Source organism: Protopterus annectens, chromosome 14.part0 (assembly GCF_019279795.1).
Source record: "Protopterus annectens isolate FY-2018-M chromosome 14.part0, PAN1.0, whole genome shotgun sequence".
Lineage (NCBI taxonomy): Eukaryota > Metazoa > Chordata > Ceratodontiformes > Protopteridae > Protopterus > Protopterus annectens.
This window is the reverse complement of record NC_056748.1, coordinates 613,558,387-613,576,937: the sequence shown is the minus strand read 5'-3', so window position 1 is coordinate 613,576,937 and position 18,551 is coordinate 613,558,387. Positions and strand designations below refer to the sequence as shown.

Sequence of the window (18,551 nt, the reverse complement as noted above, 5' to 3'; positions counted from 1 at the left end):
AAAATGATGCTAAAAATTAATTTTGTTATAATCTTTCCTAGAAAAACTATGATGGGTAGTTGATATTATTTATTGCAAAATATTTGAAGAACTGTACAGCCCTTACATCACCTTAATCTCTGTTTCAAATGTGAAAATTGCATGGTTGCAGAGCATAATTCTACTACTGATTGTTTGGCATCATGTATATATAACCTTCATTCATTCCAGTATTGAGAAAACATCAAAAGTTTTTGCTGGAGTTTGCATGTAAGGAAAAGTCTAGAGGGTGACACTGTTCAGGATTTAAATACCCTCAGGTAAAGTAGGCTGGGGTTATGTTCCAGACTGAAAGTTTATATTTGCCTGATCTGAGTTGGGAAGCACACAAAAGGGCTCTTAGTGTAGTTGCTTTATTACCCAGAGGGCTCAGTAGCCAACTTTCTGTATTTCCTGTGCTGGTATATATTTGGCGCATTTGCGCTGTTCACCATGCCAGTGCCCTGTATAGATGCATATATCTAGAAACACATTTTCTCTTTAGAACTGCCCATAAAGCAGTACCCTGTAAGGCAGCAAATATAGAGCAAATACCTTGCACACTGAGGAGCTTAGAGCAGTTACTTGAACACTGACTACCAATACAGTTAAATTTAGTATTTTATAGCCTAGTCTGTCATCAACCCTCTCCCAAAAAGGCACCATTAACAGTCACCTGTTAACTCCTGTATGCCATACACTGTAGCCCACCAATTAGGGAACTGGATAACATGGATATGTAATTTCCTAATTTCTCTGCAGCCAGCCTGGTGGATATGGGTATCTTGAGTCAATGTAGCAATTGTCTCATGTTTACTGACAACTACTTGATCCTTAAAGTAACAGGAGTTGTACATACACAATGTCACTGGAGGCTAAATGCCCACATAAAAACACACATAAGATTGTCAAAACCATGCACACACATAGCATAAAACAAACACTTAGACCAACATATGTTGAGGCACTTAAATGCAATCTTTCTAAACAAAAAAGACCTCCTGCAATACCCATCAGCAAGAATTATCCTCAGCAAACCCAAAAGCAACTCCTAACAACATACATATAGCATCAATGAGTGGAGCCCCAAATACAAAGCCCATAGGGCAGGCAAACACACTTCCCAGGACTCTAGTCATATGGACTCCATTATAAGATATACTGATGCCCCTCTAACCATCCTAAACAAGGAAAAGATAACAGTTAGTGCCTATATGGAGCCAGTATCCACCAAATTACACATGCACTAAAGTCACTGCACCACAGGTACCAGTATGATTCTATCATAGTCCATGCTGATGTAAATGACCTGAGATGTACCTCCCTAGACTATATGAAGAGAGACATTACAGATCGCATTGACTGTGTCCCAGGCAGGTATAAGCTTAGCATTGAGCAGCACATTATCTTTACCAAGAATGATACCATAATACCAACAAAAGATGATTGATTTTAACAATTGGCTAAGTTTCTGGTGTCATTCTAAAGGGATCCAATATTTGTCAGCATGTGAAAACATTGGTAACAAACCATGTTGCTTTGCCAGGGATGGTCTGCACCTATCCCCTCTAGGCTTTTAAATACTGGCTAAAAGTTTATCCTTCCCCAAAGAGAATTTTTTTAGGCAATGCCAATTGAAAAACATACCAATATAGCAAAATCAACTCAACTGAACCTCAGGGTGTTACTGCTCAATGCCAGTAGTCTAAACAAAAAGCTAAACTACCCCCAAGTCCCCATCACCCCAGAGAATATAAACATCTGCACAGCTACTGAGACATGGTTTAAAGATTCAGAGATTACGCTGGCAGTGCAAGGTTTCAGATGCTTCCACACTTTTAGACCAATTGCTGAGAAGCAGGGACTAAAGCTGGAAGTTTCTCAATATATATCAGTAACAAGCATATCACAAAGGTGTTTAAACAGCTTGATAAACTGGAGTTTCTCTATGTGAAGGTCACCATAGATAAAATCCCATACCATATCCTAGCAAGCTATAGGTCACCCTCTGTCTCCCATGAAACTCACAGCACATACTTAAACCTATTGGAGAGATTCACCAGCCAAACTAATACTTTCATTATCCTTCTGTAGATTGGGAATCCCACACAGCGCCAAATCTGCAGGCACAGAGATCCTGGACTTTCTAAATGCAAACATCCTTAATAGGTTAGTGCATATGCTCACTAGAGGTTTCAACATACTGGACCTCATACTCCCAAATAATGAAGAATGCTACACCACCCTCAATGTCACCACCTTCTTGGTAAGGTTTGACCGTAAAGCTCTCTTCTTCAGAATCAAAATTAACTCTGTAGCATTAGTAAACCCAGTAAGAGTTAGGAACTATTTCAAAGCAAATTACCTTCTATTAATCAATAGTTTGTCAAAATTCAGTGATCCTCCAAATCCATAAATCACAGCAGCCTATGCAGAATTGCTCACAGAAACTCTATACAACCATGTCAATGGCTACATAGAGACTGGTGTACCCACCAAAAGTAAGCCCCAAACTAACTCCAAAAACAAACCACCCAGGTTGCATCCCAGATTAAACAGGTTATACAACAAGAGGGAAAAAATATTTGCTAAAATCAGGAAATGTAACTCCTATAAAGACAAGAACACTCTCATCAAAATAAACAGGCAGCTAAGAGGGCTAATTGAGTCCAATAAATCCAATCTTGAGGTAAACATAGCCTCCCAGCCAAAAGACAACCATAAGGCCTTCTTTAGCTAAGTCAGAAACCTCAAAGGTAGCACACAGCAGTGTGCTGAACTGGTGATTAATGGTGCCACATTCACTGAGCCAGGTGATATAGCGAACCTGCTGGCTGACAAATTCATTTCCAACTTTACCCCACCCTACTGACCCTGAGCCACCTCTCAAGAAATACCTTCAAACATAACCCCTCCAACTATAAATAGAACGCATGCCTTATACCTTAGTTGTGCTCACTAAGGCCAAAAACACAGCCTCATTATCTCAGGATGCCTCCTTCTTCTTTTGGATTTTCCCAGTTAGGGATCGCCACAGCAGATCACCTGCCCACTCATGATTGGCAGTAGAGTTTTTACAGTGTTGAGTTGCCAGCCCGGAGCCCAACCTTCCACGGAAGGCACACACATGCACACACTCACGCCTAGGGACAATTTAGAGTGTCCAATTCACCTACAGCATGTCTTTGGGATGTGGGAGGAAACCAGAGCACCGGGAGGTAAACCACATGACCACAGGGAGGACATGCAGACTCCACACAGAAGGCACCCCAGCCGAGGATCGAACCGGACAACCTCTTGCTGTGACGTGACAATGCTAACCACTGCACCACTGTGGCCACCCTCTCAGGATACCTCCTGAATAGCGTGAAACATGACCTATCAGGGCCACTGGTGTTACTGCTTAACTATAGTCTTAAAACAGGCTTCATGTCATGAGAATAGAGAGCTGCAACAGTCATCCCTCTTCAAAAGGGTGAACCATCAACAGATCCGAGAAACTAAAGCCTCCTTATCCTGGCTAGTCTTGTATGCAAAGCCATGGAAAGACTTATCGTGGAAATGATCAACAAAGACATAGAAGACTTTCAGACAATGGATACATCCCACTTTTGCTTTGTAAAAGGAAGGTCATGCCTACTGAACCTGGAGGTCACCAAGGCAATGGATGAGGGTAAAACAGTGCATACTGCCTACCTTGGCCTGGCTAAGGCAGTTGATACAACACCCAACACTGGCATTGCCTACCTTCACCTGGCTAAGGCAGTTGATGTAACACCCAGCACTGCCTATATAACATGTCAGACAGCCATCTGGCTCACAGATAGGACCCAGGGAGTTAGGAATGGTGAGACTACCTCCTCAAAGAGGCCAGTCACCAGTGGTGTCCCTCAAGGCTTTGTGCTAGGCATTCATCTTTGGCATTTACTTCTCAGAAGTCAAGGCTAATGTCAAAGGCCTCTGGCTGTCCAAGTCTGCAGATGATTGAAAACTTGGAGCAATCAGCATCTTACAAAAGGGTCTAACACAGACAAATGGCTGGTGCCAAAGCCATGGCTTTAAACTTAATGCAAGGAAATGCATTATAGTACCTTTTTGGAAGATGGCCACCCCAGAAAACTAACATATTATACAGATGTTTAGTTTACTTGTTTATTTATATTCATATTACTTTTCAGCAACATTTGTCGCACTTTATCCATTTTCAACTCTCTTTTAGAGCATTATGTTCTTCTCTTTCTTCTAAGAAGACATTTTTATGCTAAATCTGCAGACTCACATTGTTAATAGAGCTCTCCTTACCCTAGGCCCAAACACCCACTCTTCTTTATTTACCTTCCTTCTTTATCATTAAATTTGCAGCTTCTATGGAATCTTTCCTAAAACATAAAATCACATAAAAATGTAATATTGTATAAATTCCTTAATAAGGCTGCTAGGCCTCAACCACTGACTAGTTCCTTTAATAATCCGGTAGCAGCATGGTGATGTACACTGATCTGTTCTGGTCACTATTATACATATTTTATTTTTTGCACCAATTTCTACCTTGCAATTTTAAATCTGCTGTCAAGGCATTGAAGAAAGGGTTAATTGTGAATCAATAAATAAATTGGAGTGGCCAATAAACAGAAGTAACACTATGTAGGTTGGGGTAGCAGTTATGATTCCCCCACCTTTTGTTGGGCCTACCTTGAAAGAGGCATACAAGGGTAGTTCACATTTACTTGTGTTAACTATGTTTATAAAAACTGTTTTACAAGGAGTATTAGTAGAATGCAGGTGTGCTCTAAGAGAAACATTACCTAATCATGATCCTTAGGCAACTCTTCTCCTTTATGAGGAAAAAAAGAAAGATATTAAAGCCTAGGAGGAAGCCCAAATGGCATATACAGAATGGAAAGAAATTCACTTTCGTAAGCCATTCAAAACTACACTGTCTGCAGAGGCTTCTGACTCACGTGACTCCATCAGAATAAAACTGATCTTGTTTATGTCTGCAGGTCTAACACACAGCTGGCATGATGTACGAAGCTTCAGTGAAAGACAAAGGGGGAGTAGAAAGTACATTAAGCATGCAGGCACACATTGACAAATCTCATTTTGACAAGCTGAGGGAGGGACTAAGACAGCACAGCTTTTAACATATTTAAAGAAGGTGCACTAGAGCTATTCACAAATGCTATTAAATCACAGAAAAAAAATCTGAAGTATCTGAGAAAGAACGGGAACAATGGGAACAGGCACTCCATGAGGTGAAGAACAGGTAATCTTAGTAACAAAATAGTTTCTAGGCACTCCATGAGGTGAAGAACAGGTAATCTTAGTAACAAAATAGTTTCTAGGCACTCCATGAGGTGAAGAACAGGTAATCTTAGTAACAAAATAGTTTCTAGGCACTCCATGAGGTGAAGAACAGGTAATCTTAGTAACAAAATAGTTTCTAGGCACTCCATGAGGTGAAGAACAGGTAATCTTAGTAACAAAATAGTTTCTAGGCACTCCATGAGGTGAAGAACAGGTAATCTTAGTAACAAAATAGTTTCTAGGCACTCCATGAGGTGAAGAACAGGTAATCTTAGTAACAAAATAGTTTCTAGGCACTCCATGAGGTGAAGAACAGGTAATCTTAGTAACAAAATAGTTTCTAGGCACTCCATGAGGTGAAGAACAGGTAATCTTAGTAACAAAATAGTTTCTAGGCACTCCATGAGGTGAAGAACAGGTAATCTTAGTAACAAAATAGTTTCTAGGCACTCCATGAGGTGAAGAACAGGTAATCTTAGTAACAAAATAGTTTCTACATTGCATTGGATGACACAAAGCTCTAATATCAGTCCATTTCCTTAGCATCTTTACACTAACCACACAATTTACTCAATCTACTCTACTGCTATTTAATTTACTTCTTTACATTGGAAACTTAGTGTTCTTGGAGTTAGCATATGACCATAAAACTATCTTGAAAAACCTTCAAGTAATCTTTGCATTCTCAATTTGAATACAGTCCAAGCAACTGACACTGAATGTCAAGAAAATTAAGGTCATGCCCTTTGTCTCACAACAGAGGCTTAAACAGCTTCCCACCTTAACTGCTCCACTTCCTTAAAGTAATCAATTTAGCAAGCATCCACCCATCAAATACTTAGGCCTAACACTTGATCCTTCCATTTTTTATTTCATCTGACATGAATATCATAAAAGTAAAAATTAACTTAACCATCTTTACCTGTAGTAGGATATCCTATTTCTTTACCTCTGAAGGTAGAGTATTTATAGTCAAGAATTTTCTGCATACACATTTAGAATACAATCTAGCCTTTTTGCATACCCTTACAAGAAAAATCTCCCTGAAGTGCAAATCTTTTCAATCTTCTTCTTCTTTCGGCTTTTCCCGGTTAGGGGTTGCCACAGCAGATCATCTGTCCGCTCATGATTGGCAGTGGAGTTTTACGGTGTTGAGTTGCCAGCCCGGCACCCAACCTTCCACAGAAGGCGCACACACTCACACCTAGGGCCAATTTAGAGTGCCCAGTCCACCTACAGCATGTCTTTAGGATGTGGGAGAAAACCGGAGCACCCAGAGGAAACCCACACGACCACAGGGAGGACATGCAGATTCTGCACAGAAGGCACCACAGCTAAGGATCGAACCAGTAAACCTCTTGCTGTGAGGCGGCAATGCTAACCACTGCACCACCGTGGCCGCCCTAGGTGCAAATCTTTTCAATAGTATTGTCAAATTCATTCTCCACTCCCCCCACACTCACCCTTGCTGAATATTGCTATTTATCTATTAAAACAGCAAACTATCTGATACTATAACATCAAGGCTGACCTGCTCCTTCTAACACAACACAAGGCGCACGTTCTCTGCATATAATCAAATACAAAATTACTAGAGAAAACTCCAAAACGATAATATTAACTGCACTCTGTTGTCCAAGAAGCCACAGTTCTACATAGACTTAAAATCCAATGCCCATGTCTTTTTCTGTTCTTAGTCTTAAATGTTATAACACCTGCCCAGTAATATCAGGAATTGCTAATTAGTCAAACAATTTAGACTGAAGTGATCCACTATTTTACAAAAACAAGTAAAATAAACATATTCTAAAAGTCAGCCATAGTTTAACTGTTCACAAATCTATATCCCCCACTCACATCTACTCTACTCTGTTGTCATTATACTTGAAATATATAAATGCTGCATGTGCCAAGTTACATAATGGAATGTAGATTTCACAACGGCATACATTGTATTTATACTGCTATGGTGACTGCTCGACTTTACTTACATTTTTATTGTATCTACTATGTAAGTCAAATGTTACCTCCATATGTGTTTTTGTATTGTGTCTCCTGAAGACACAATACAAATGGTTGGGAGGGTGGCCTAATGGTTAAGGTGTTTGCCTTACAAACACAAGGTACAAGGTTTGAATCTCACAGGGGATAATTGGCTAGGCTTAAAATAGCTTGCAAGGGCAGTTAGCCTAGTACTAATCTATGAATCTAAGAGTAGATGCAATGGATCCATTTGGATCAGTCCATTACCCTGGTTAATAAAATAAATAAATAAACTACTAATGCTAGTAATGTAGAACTGTGCTACGCAAAAAATTGTCCGGACTGCTTTTGTATGGCGACAAACTGACAGGAGGCTAAAAACAGCTCTCCCATCGGGAAATATAAAATTACACTTTAAGCTGGTGAAAAGACATTACAACAAAGTGAAAACATGAGCATTCTACATCTACATAAATACTAGAGGGAAGTCACAGCTGAAAAACACACATAAAAAAGGAATCAACAGATTAAAGAAGACCAATATATGCAAGCCAATTGCTGCCACACCCATGTGTCTCAGGAATGTAGTACTAAGAATTGCAAAAATTAGAGGGGCAAATGCCAGCTGCCTTGTTAGTAGAAAAAAACAAAAAATGTATACTGCAGTCTGAAAGATAAGTGGTTAGCTGGAGGACTGCATCAGTACAAACAATACAAAGTATAGAAACTTGAAAGTAGACTAAACAGGTCTGACAATCAACTACAGCAGATGCAGCAAACAGAACAGCACTTAAAGGAAAAAAATACTAGAAATGTAGGAGGAAATCATGATGAAATAAGCAGAATTAGATGACTGTTCAAGAAGACATAATGTTACGAGAGAAAACGGAAGGCAATGACTAAATCATTTATGCAGAAATGCCTAACTACATGGGCTGATATACTAGAATGGAAGATGGTAATAGAGAGAGTGGACCGAGTATCTCTTCCAGCAGCAGAAGAAGAAGAAAAATCACCAAGACATGTTCTGTAAAATTTTAAACTTTTCCACAAAAAGAACAGGTCTTATCCCTCCTGTGGAAAAAGGGAACATACTAAAGATTGGAAATGACAGCATTTTTGTTGACAATTAGTAGTCTGCAATAACCAGATAGCTAATGAGCAGCTTCATGCCAGCCATAAAGCAGAAGGGCAGCTAAATTACAGGTGTATTATATCCTGCAGTGCTTTAAATACTTTATCCCACAGGAACTAAACTGACATATCAGCAGATAGGGTACTTCAACACTTGCAGAACCTATTAAATTTAAGGACACAAATGGCTGAAGCAGCCAGCATATCTATATGCAGGACTTCAGAGGACCTGAGACAAGGAAGGCAACAGTTACCTCATTTAACAATCCATTATTTAAGAAAAATACCCACGATAAGCAGAAAAATGAGCAAGATCATACTAAATCAGTGACAGAGAAGGTAAAAATGGGAATATAAAAGTTGTGATGAAAGAAACAGTGCTAACAGATGAAGAATGAAAGACATATAAAACATTGTGAAACAGAAAATAGTTCCAGTTGCAAAAGAAAGAAAACTGATACCCTAACTCAAAAAAGTGTGTAAAAAATGTAATCGGTCAGACAAACAACCATTTATAACAAAGGCTTTTTTGTTTTCTTTTCAATACACCCTCAATAAAAGGGTTAGGACATGGAGGAAGGTCCCAATATCTTTTAAGCATCTTTATTAGGTCCCCTGAATACAATAAGAATGGAAAGGTGGTGTTCCAATGTAAATGAAGGATCAGACACTAAAATATGCCATCAGAATATATGTAGGACATAATGGCTAGGATATGCAGTAGAGATGGTGTTAAAGGCTATACAGATTTGATGCCCGCTACCATGAAGGAGAAAGAAAATATGGGAAGGCATAGTGGATACCAGCATAACTGTGTGGGAATACTGAAACAATAAGCAGAAACATTTGAAATGCTTCTTTGGATGCAACATAATTTCAAAAGCAGGAAGGAGGGGCTAAGTTGCCTGGTGTTAAGGAACTAAAACTTAGAATAGGAGAGGCAAAACATTAGTGTAACCAAAATGTGCAGACTGCAATAAGACAGCAGAATTTGTTTTTAGTAACAAAATGAAGACGCAGTGATTAAAACATATTTAATGAATGTTAATAATTGATTGGGAAAACATTACCACTGTTTTGAATAAATAAAGGTTTGGCCTGTGTAATAAAATGATCCAGTCTTTTTGCTATTAATAAAATACATTAATCTGAGAAGTAAAAAGCTGAAGGGTGGGCACCAAGGGAATCATCGGTGTCAGGGATAGATGGGACTTAACCATACATTGCATTGGAGAAACAGGGACCTTAGCATTAGGAAATTAAACTCACCAATCTTCCCCTCGGAATTTCTTTTTAATGTTAACTAAGTAATAAGAAAGGATAAAATAAATGAACTAAACTAGAGTGGGGGTAAAATAAGCAAAGGAAGATGTTTCAGGCTACAGGACTAGCAAAGGGATATTACCAGTAGGGGGAAAACACTATAAAGTATGATTACAATCTTTTGATTGTAAGGTGCGGAAGGGGGACAAAATACAAGCTGAAGAGACTGAGGGTATATTTTGCAACTGCATAATAGTGGCAGGAGCAAAAGCTTCTTTTCTGAGAAAAGTGGAGGTAGAAAGTAGTTCATATACACTTATTGTAAGAAGATAAAAATGCATTTTTTAACAGTAGTATTAATATGGAGAGGGGACAGGGAGTTTTAGACAAATTGTTTTAAAGGATCCAGCAGCTGACAAATTAAATAAGAAGACAATGGATACTAGCACAAAATGTAGTACATCTGAGGAACAGAAAGGGAAAAGCAATACCAGGAAGAAAATAATTTTAAATGGATAGTCTGAGAGTTTTATCTTGGAATGTAAATGGTCTAACAAATCACAGCAAATGTGACATAATGTTAATATATGTTGGGTCTTTCGGCTTTTCCCGGTTAGGGTTCGCCAGAGCGGAACTCCGGTCTGCTAATGATTGGCAGTAGATTTTTACGTGCCGAGTTGCCAGCCCTGATGCACAACCTTCAACGAAGGTGCACCCATTCACTCATGTCTCTACACAGAAGACACTTTAGCTGAAAATCGAACAGGCCAAAGTCTTACTGTGAGGCGACAACGCTACCACAGCACCACCACCGCAGTACAGAATGTTAATATATATAGTTCATAAATTCAGAGATTGAGAAGACGCATAGTTTTGCTATTAAAGAAAAACAACAGATTTCAAGGTATAGAGGACTCAGAAGATAAACATGTATATGTGATACTTGAAAGAAACTGGAATGGAAGGAGGATGTAAATTGTGAATGTAAACCCAAGAGATGTGAAAACTGATTCTAGATAATGGTCACTGTTGATGTGTCACTCTGACCCATACCTATCAACTGTCCAGACTTTCACCACATATTTTTGGTCTGTTCCTCTTAAAATTTGCGGTTTTCTGCAAATCACTGAGGACTGAAGTCACTAAATAATGACATACATTTCACTTTTAGACTTCATATCCTCCAGAAAATGCATGTTAATGCATATCTAGTTATTTTAACAAATTTCTAAATGAATAAGATTAACATTTAAAATTTGTCCCTATTTTGGGCATGTGTCCCCCCACCCCCTTTTTTAGGCTTTGTCTCTATTTCTTGAGCTAACAGATTGAGAGGTATGCCCTGATCCCATGTGCAAAAATGGGAAGATGGCAGTAATGTACAAATGGATGCACCTCTTTTTTGCTACCATCCCAGCCAGATACATAATACCTAAACTTCTGATGTTGTATGGTACACAGCTACACTCTTTCAATGGTTCCTTTTTTAGTCTGATCTGAGAGGTGTAGCCATTCATATTCTCTATACTTAGAAAAGTACATTTCTAAATTCTAAGAATGACTATAATTTGTTCAGAAGATGTTTACAGCTGTCTAATCAACCATTTAATCTAAGGCGTATGTGAATGCATGGTAGCTTAGTGGCTAACATTATTTATCTCTTATCTTCAAAGTCTGATGTTCACTCCTGTTCTCTCATCACTATCTGTACACTCTTGCCTTCTTTCTTCCTCAAAAACATGGTGGTCAATGGGCTTGGTAACTCTTATCAGTCTAAGACATATACATATATATATATATATATATATATATATATATATACACACACACACACACATTACATACGTACACAAATTCACACACACACACATACACACACACACACGCACCTTACTGCCTCAGACTCTCTGCCTTTATTTATATTTTTTATAAATTTCAGAAATATACACCCATAGTTCTCAGTCTTCCATTTCCAAAATATGTAAGGGAGCACTACCTTTCCCAACCTGGAACAAGTAGGCAAAATGGGTAACACTTACTAAATAACTTTAACAAGGAGTTCACAGTGAAATTAATAACTGTTTATTCATAGTCACAAAAAGATAGTTATATTAATTAGCATGATTCTTTATTATTTACCATGCTTCCTTGTTAAAAATTCTCAATATTGTCTGCGACTTACCCTATCAATGTGTAACACTATGGAACAGGTAACGTTTAAGACTTGAAAATGAGGAACGATTCTCGTAATGAGGTACATTTGAGAATTATATGCATTTCTGTAACTGAACCATAGCAAACAGGCTTGGGTTGTACTGAGCTGTAAGACAGGGACAGATAAAATCGAGCCTATGAAGCTGTCCAGTCATACCTCTCAAATGTAAAAATTTTCACAGAATGTCCACATTTTTGCCTCATATTTTTGGTCTGTTTATAATAAAGTTGCAGTTTCTTAGCAAATAATTGACTAATCATTGAGAGTTAAAGTCAGAAAATAATGGCAGACATTTGAATTTCAGAATTCATACCCTTGCATAGCTCTCAACCTTCCATCTCCAAAATGAGGAACACTAGCCCTCATAATGTGGAGCAAATGAGTAAAATGTGGAACACATACTAATGTCTTACTAACAACTTAAACTAGAAAGGCCATAGGATGGTTAAAATATGCTGGTTTTACTTATAAAGAAGACCTTTTAATGAATTAATATGATTCATTTCTATTTACCATGGATTTCACTTGAAAAAATTCCTAACACTGAATGTGTAACAGAGTCTTTCAATGTGGAACATTGAGGAACTTTGAGGAACATGAACTTTTTAAGACCCCAAATAACGTACGTTCTTCGTAATGAGGTACACTTGAGAGGTATGTTAACCCTTGAGAGGTATGACTCCAGTCGTTTCCTCCAAGTATCCCAACACAACTAAGACAATAACCCGCACACAAAGTTTGCACCTTCCGTACACAGCTCTCAGCTGTCCCAGATTTTGACTCAAATGTTAGATTTGTCTCTCTTAATAACTCCTCAACTGATAACTTTTGGAGAAAATGGGGTGAATTGCATTTAACAAATGATGACAAAAATTGATGGACCTCTTTTACTTCTGAAACTGTATATTAATTCACCTTCTCGTATTCTGTCAACGTGTCAAGTCAATACCACTAATATATTAAAAGTTTCCCTGGTTATTTATTTGTGCATTTGTCCCTGATTTTGGTGAGAGTTATGCCATCGAGGGGTAGAGATTTTGACATGCTTCGGGTATCCTTTTTCTGCAGACTTTGGAATCACGCACCCAAAGTCTGCATGCACAACAGGTAACACTGCATGAGGAGTTTCAGCACGGTGAAATTTTTGCATTTGTATTTGTGGGAACCTTGATAAATGCTGAAAAAGCATGTTAAACACCTAACAATGTAACATGCCACCAATGTGAAAAAAACGCCCGATGAGTGAATTACGCTGGTGTACTTACTGAGAACTAGCAGAGGAAATGTCTTGCAGCAGAAGACTATCTAAAGAAGTTGCTTTACTGAACAGATGCTGTCTGCAGACACGTTATCTACTCTGAATCATTTATTTACTAAGCAAGGCTTTTTTAAAATATTTTTTATGACCGTGTTCCTCCTCCCAGTAGTAACAAGTCCAGCCTTCCATACATTTAGAAATAACGGTGTCAAGTTACAGACATTTTCATTTGTGACCCTGGCTGCTACAGATAGCTGGAAATAAAATTTTTGTACGCAGATCAAACAGTGCTGTCTCCGCTTCCCACCTATCTTAAAAAATTACTTAAACCTCAAAATATTACCCCTCTAAGCCTCTATACTTTGAAAAGGGGCACATTACCTACTATTGCCACTTCTAACTACAAAAAGACTACTTAAAGGTATACGCCTATCACAAAAAAACATGTTTAAACGAGTTAAGCCAGATGTTTATTTTCTGTGCTCTTTTATCCATAACTTTGTGAGAGATGCTCAGAAAAAATGTACCCATTTGAGTACATTGAAAATGCTTAGCTACACCCTTGCTGGGCACCATGAGCACAGGACAAGCAACCGTAACAAACTTTTAATATGCTGCTTACCGCTCCTCTTTCAAAGTCATTGTAGAAGGGTTTGTCGAGCAAGCACTTCTCACTACATCCCTGCGATCCCGCAAGAGTTAGATAAATGTAGTCATCGGTACCTGCAAACCACTGGGTCCCAGTAGCAATGGTCACTATGTAGCTGGGCATTGCAGCACTGCTAGTAGTCTCTGGTTAGGACAATCACCTTCGCAGATACCCAGGCTAAAGGGGCGCCTGAAGTCAAGAAACCTAACACACTCGTCTTGTTTCCTCTTTTTATTCCACCGAATTTGCTTTGTAACAGGGGCGTCACTGAGACACTACCAAGAAGAAAGACCACATTATCCACTAAAGAGGAAATGATTTCGGAGAACCAGACCAGCATAAAAAAGTCCGCTGTTGTTATAAATACTGCACGCCTCCCCAGCTGCATCACTTTCTCCTGCTCTAAGGAACTCTTAACAGCAAAAAAAGTTATACATTTTCTTCTAAAACAATCTATCATAGCAATGGAGTGTACACTTTACACTCTGCTTTCCATACCTCTCAACCTCTCACTGCAAGATATCTGGACAAAGCCAAATATAATGGGGGAATAAAAGCCCAAAATTAGGGACAATTTTAAATATTGCTCCTATAAACTTAAAAAAAATGCTAGGATAACAGGTTTTCCATTATTATATATTTTCAAGGATATGAAGTCGGAAACTCAAAATATGTCATTATTTTGTATTTCTAGAAAACCACAAATTTTATGAGGGACAGACCAAAAATGTGAGGCAAAAATCTGGACATTCTGTGAAAATCTGGACAGTTGAGAGATTTCCCAATACTTTATACAAGATGGTTATGATTTAATTAAGTACATGGATGTTGCTGAAGTCCATATTCCACAGCACAAGAATTAAATCTATGTTTGTGTTTGTGGACACAAGGAGCAGCTAGGCACACTTAGTGTACTCAAATAATAGGGTTGCCACCTTTTAAGGGCAAAGTGGGGCATGGGGGTGTGGCCAGTATGACACTGACTGCACCCCTTAGCATGACATCACCACAGGAGTGTTGAAGAGATGCAGTTATGAGTACAATAGTGTGAAGTTATTGCAGCATACTGAAATCTCACAAACTATTTAAATTATGAAGCTTTAACAGTAAAAGTGAAACATTACTGCAAAAACACACACATTACTCAGTTGCAACAGTAAGCAAACTTTATAGAAAAAAAATCACACTAGTCATATTAAACAATTATGTTTATTCAAAAAAGCCAAAAGAAACTCTTAAATTCTACAACAGACTAACCATGACTATTCTGAAACAAGAAAATTAAAAAACAAAATCTACATACTGCACAAAAGCACACTATTTTTTAAACGCGCACACTAATTTTTTAGCATGTATAATTAATAGTATGTTTATTGCAAATTAAAGCTAAAGCAAAAAAAAAACACAAAACAAAACTACATACTGCACACTACAAGAAAACTAGATTAAATCACTTCTTTGTAAATGCATACTTTGCATTTGATTTAGTGGCCTAAAGAAGTGCCTGGTTTGATATAATATTTGAATAAAAGTCATTTAATTTAATCCGGTAATTTACAGTCATCATTAGTTCGGCTTTTAACAAGTCCACACTACATCGGTTTCCCACATCTGTCCATTTATTTTTCACCAAAGAAAAAAACTCTCTCTGTAAATGCATTTGATGTTGGTATAGATAATACCCTAGCAATTACCGGATATAGTGCAGTCAGCTCAGGCCCTTCTCTGAAAAGCTTCAGCCACTTTTCTCCTGGAGATAAGCTTGTGGTACATAATTGTTGGAGAAAGGACTTGATTGTTGAATAGTCCTGGAAAAGATGATTTTCATCTATGCCCACAGACTCAGGGTAGTGGTCACACTGACTAAGTCACTGAAAACCAAGGGCTCAGTTAAAGATAACTTAGACAGTGTAAACAAGTAGTTGTTTTCCATAAAATTAAACCACTGTTCTAAGTACTTAACTGCTGTCTTCAAGAACACAATGAAGTCTCTTTTCAGTTTATTAAAAGTGATGTCTAATGTGCTCATAAGTGCTCTAAGTTTTCCACCAAAGAAAGCATCTTCAACATGACCAAATCACCTAGACCCATATTTTACACCAAGTGGCTAGCCCTGCCACAGCACGCAATCTGTGATCCATGATTTCCTATCATGGGGATACTGCACAGCACAGTAGATGCCCAAAGCGGTTGGTCTGTACAACTCTTACCCCTATAGGGCACCATGTAGTGTCTGTGCTGCTGCCCACAGCTCCTTTCATTGGTGAGTTTGAGATGGAAACATACAGCATTTTTTCAGACATGGGAGGAACCCCTATGGAGACACAGGGAGAAAATGCAAACTCCAAACAGGCATTGTTGGGAGGTCAGGATCAAACCTTGTACCTTGTGCATGGGAGGTGAAGACCTTAACCATTATACCAACTGGTCTCTACAGTGCCTGAGGAGGGTGGTAGGATGCACACTGTGGGGCAGATGAAGAAATGAGGACATAAGAGCAGAAGCCAAAGTAGATGCAATTCCAGAAAAAAATCAAAGAAAACAGATTACGGTGGTTTGGACATATGCAGAAAAGCAGAAGACAATACAGTGAGGAAGATTTGGGACAAACAGGAAGAAGGTAACAGGAAGCGAGGATGTCCAGCAAAGAGGTGGATGTATTGTGTGAAAGAAGATCTGTGACAGTCTATGAGTGTTGAAGAAGCCACTCGAGAGTTGGCAACAGTTAACAAGATACCCTGACCCCATGTAGAAAAAAAATGGGAAAAAGGGGGCTGATGATGATGATGATGATGAAAGTATCTTCAGCTCTTGCCCACAGTTTTTCCTTGAGAGAGACAATTACTGAACATGTTTCCATGGAGGTACTGTATTTTCTAATATACTTATATGTTCATTGAAATCCGCAAGAACAACACTGAGAAATTGCAAATAGTACTGAGGCAATGTAGACAAAGAATTCTCGCTATGCTCATTATCTGAAAATTACTGCTGTATCTGCTGGGGGGAGGGGGTCTCTTCTTCTACCTAAGACAGGAAATATGATTGGAGCACTGGGAGATTTTTCTTTACTCTGTCAATGACTGACAGGAGTGACAGCCACCTCCTTGGCACATGCCTTAAGAGATTCTCAAATTCAATGCCACAAAACTCAAAGACGTCTCTCAAGTCTCTGGTCCTTGTGGCAGAACCTGAGAAATGGCTGAAAAATGTAATCACAAACTCTTCCACATCATAAGGTAGTTGTGCTGCAGCTTTTTAGGCTGCATTATGAATAATGTGGGCAACACAGCCTTCTTGAGTGATGGGCACTTTTCTTTTAATCTGGTATAACACCAGATTTCTTTCCATAGTTCACGCTGACATTATCAGCCCCATATGCTGAAATGCTGTTCCAGGGCAAGGGGTGATTTTCCATAATGTTCAAAATCTGTTGTGATATAGCCTGGGCAGATTCATCAGGGTCTTTATAGAAGTCCAAAAGATCATTCACCACTCCTTCTTTGGAAAAATACCTCACTCCAAGGGGAAATTATTTTATTGTTTCTCTTGCTGGAACCATCCGATGATAATGCAAATGAAGTGCCTGGTTTCTGATGGTCAGGCAGGAGGCATTCCAATGAGAGCAGTGCCAAAACATTTTCAACAATGGCTTCAGTTTTGGTTCTTCCGCAAGATCGTTTTTTTGTGATTTCCAAGTTGCTGTACAACTGGCTGGCCAATTTTACTGCACAGTCCAAACTTTTATAGGAAACATTGTCGCCTCACAGTAAGACGCTGTCCTGTTCGATTCTCAGCTAGAGCGTCTTCTGTGTGGAGACATGTATGAATGGGCATTCCTTCGTTGAAGGTTGTGCATCAGGGCTGGCAACTCTGCATGTAAAAATCTACTGCCAATCATTAGCGCCCGGAGTTCCGCTGTGGCGACCCCTAACCGGGAAAAGCCGAAAGACACAACAACAACACACTCTGTCATCAGGTGACTGGACTTTGCTTAAAGAGTATCAGTCTTATGTTGTTCAGTTGCCTGATGTAGTGCAACATTGTTTCTTCTACCTGCAGAATGCTTTTACATCACTGCATTTCCTGATCCAGTCGAATTACGTTTTCCAAACATCCCGCCACTTGCACTTTCTCTTGTTGCTGGTTGACTGTGATGAAGCTGCTGCTCTCTTCATTCTTGAATCTGTACTTACCTGATATGCAACATATTTAGCAAAGCTGGGGTAGTAAGATGCAGTAATATAACAGCACATGAGTGAACCGGCTAGAAACACTGGCATGAGAAAGAACTGTCTAGAAAATCTGGCATTTGAAAGAACTAGTTTGAAAAACATTGGCATCTGAAACATGAAGCAGTTTGTAAAGTAGTTCTTTGGTACAGATTCAATGAAGACATGGGGAATGAAGCAGAAAGGAATTAACATAGCAAACCACTGAAAAGGTAGAATAGTAAATGACAGAATGGGGGGGCATTTTGGCCACTGAAAACTTGACATTAACATAGCTTGTAGAACACCAAATGCATTATGTTTACCATTCAACATGCCCCCCACACCTCAAAAAAAAAAATAAAGTTATACACTCATTTTCTTTTTAAATTACTTCTTGCAAATCACTAAAAAGCCAATCTAAAATTAATTAGAATGCATGGCAGACCCCATAGACCCAATTTACCTCTGAACCCAGCAAATAAGAAAAAAAAATAATAAACCTATAGCACT

The 18,551-nt window shown here is 38.7% G+C and overlaps 1 protein-coding gene across 1 annotated transcript in view; it reads right to left on the bottom strand.

The window, feature by feature from the left end:
* ALOX5 (arachidonate 5-lipoxygenase) overlaps positions 1–14,108 on the bottom strand; it is an 825,341-nt gene extending 811,233 nt beyond the window's left edge. Inside the window, exon 1 of the mRNA XM_044056362.1 lies at positions 13,801–14,108. Within this exon, the coding sequence (XP_043912297.1) occupies positions 13,801–13,950 (150 nt within the window). The 5' untranslated portion in view covers positions 13,951–14,108. The remainder of the gene's footprint in view (positions 1–13,800) is intronic.
* Positions 14,109–18,551: the final 4,443 nt, after the last annotated feature.